Raw genomic sequence first — 1,845 nt, 5'->3', positions numbered from 1 at the left:
GATTTGGGATCCAGGGTGCGTGCTGTGGGATCCGGGGTGTGTTCTGTGGGCTCTGGGCTGTAGGATTTGGGCTCTGGGGTGCGTGCTGTGGGCTCTGGGCTGTAGGATTTGGGATCCAGGGATGTGCTGTGGGCTCTGGGCTGTTGGGCTCTGGGGTTGTGCCCGCACCTGCACTCCTCCCCCTCCAGCAGCTTCCTGTAGGTCGCGATCTCGATGTCCAGGGCCAGTTTGACGTTCATGAGCTCCTGGTGCTCTCGGAGCTGCCGGGCCAGGTCGGCCTTGGCCTGTTGCAGGGCCCCCTCGAGCCCCCCCAGCTTGGCCCGGGCGTCCTTGAGCGCCAGCTCCCCGCGCTCCTCCGCCTCCGCCACGGCCGCCTCCAGCCCCGAGCGCTGCCGGGGGGACACCGCTGGCACCGGGGGCATGGGATCCCTGGCACAGCATCCCCAGAGTGCCAGGATACCCCCGTCCCAGGATCCCTCATGTCCCGGGATCCCCAGAGTGCCAGGATCCCCCCTGTCCCGGGATTCCCTGTGTCCTGGGATCCCCAGAGTGCCAGCATCACCAGGATCCCCCATGTCTCAGGATGCCCCTTGTCCCGGGATCCCCAGAGTGCCAGCATCACCACGATCTCCTGTGTCCCAGGATCCCCAGAGTCCCAAAACCACCAGTGTCCCAACATCTGCCATTTCCCGGGATCCACAGAGTCTCAAAATCACCACTGTCCCAGGATCCCCCGAGTCCCAACATCACAAGGATCCCAGGATCCCCAGAGTCCCAGGATCCCCAGTATCCTGGCGTCACCAGTGTCCCAGTATCCCCAGAATCCCAGCATCACCAGTGTCCCAGGATCCCCCATGTCCTGGGATCCCCTGTGTCCCAACATCCCCCGTGTCCCGGGATCCCCAGAGTCCCAACATCACTGGGATCTCAGGATCCCCAGGATCCCGGTGTCACCAGGATCCCAGGATCCCCTGTGTCCTGGGATCCCCAGACTCCCAACATCCCCACTGTCCCAGTGCTGCTGTGTCCCAGTATCCCCAGTGTCCCACTATCACCGGTATCCCGGGATCCCCCATGTCCCGGGATTCCCAGAGTCCCAACATCACCAGTGTCCCAGGATCCCCAGTCCCAACATCACCAGTGTCCCCAGATCCCCCGTGTCCCAGGATCCACAGAGTCCCGGGATCCAGAGTCCCAAAATGGTCAGTGTCCCAGGATCCCCAGAGTCCCAATGTCACCAGGATCCCGGGATCCCCAGAGTCTCAACATCATCAGGATCCCAGGATCCCCAGGATCCCAACATCAGCAGTGTTCCAGTATTGCTGTGTCCCAGTATCCCCAGTGTCCCAGGATTCCCAATGTCCCAGTATCCCCGGTATCCCAGTAGCCCCAGCATCCCTACATCCCCCATGTCCCAGTATCACCAGTATCCCAGGATCCCATGTCCCTGTATCCCTAGTGTCCCAACATCACCAGGATCCCCAACATCACCAGGATTCCAGGATCCCCTACATCCCCCAGAGTCCCAACATCCCCCATGTCCCAGTATCCCCAGTGTCCCAGCATCCCCAGTGTCCCAACATCACCAGTTCTTGAGGGCCTTAATCTCCAATCCATGACCCTCCCAAATCCCAGGACTCCCCAAATACTGGGACCCCCCAAATCCACGACACCCCAAAATCCACGGTACCTCGAAATCCAGCACACCTCCCCAAATCCCAGTCTCCCCCAAATCCCAGTCTCCCCCAAATCCCAGTCTCCCCTAAATCCCAGTCTCCCCCAGATCCCAGTGTCCCCTAAATCCCAGTCTCCCCCAAATCCCAGTCTCCCCCAGATCCCAGTCTC

General features: G+C 61.4%; 1 protein-coding gene across 1 annotated transcript in view; it reads right to left on the bottom strand.

The window, feature by feature from the left end:
• Nucleotides 1–149: 149 nt before the first annotated feature.
• LOC113961837 (keratin, type II cytoskeletal 8-like) overlaps nucleotides 150–1,845 on the bottom strand; it is a gene marked incomplete at its 3' end in the record, with an annotated part of 5,513 nt that continues 3,817 nt past the window's right edge. The window contains exon 4 of the mRNA XM_027672519.1: nucleotides 150–389. Within this exon, the coding sequence (XP_027528320.1) occupies nucleotides 150–389 (240 nt within the window). The remainder of the gene's footprint in view (nucleotides 390–1,845) is intronic.

The sequence above is a fragment of the Neopelma chrysocephalum genome, unplaced genomic scaffold (assembly GCF_003984885.1).
Source record: "Neopelma chrysocephalum unplaced genomic scaffold, ASM398488v2 Primary Assembly neopelma1_97394, whole genome shotgun sequence".
NCBI lineage: Eukaryota > Metazoa > Chordata > Aves > Passeriformes > Pipridae > Neopelma > Neopelma chrysocephalum.
This window is presented reverse-complemented; position numbering and strand designations above follow the sequence as displayed.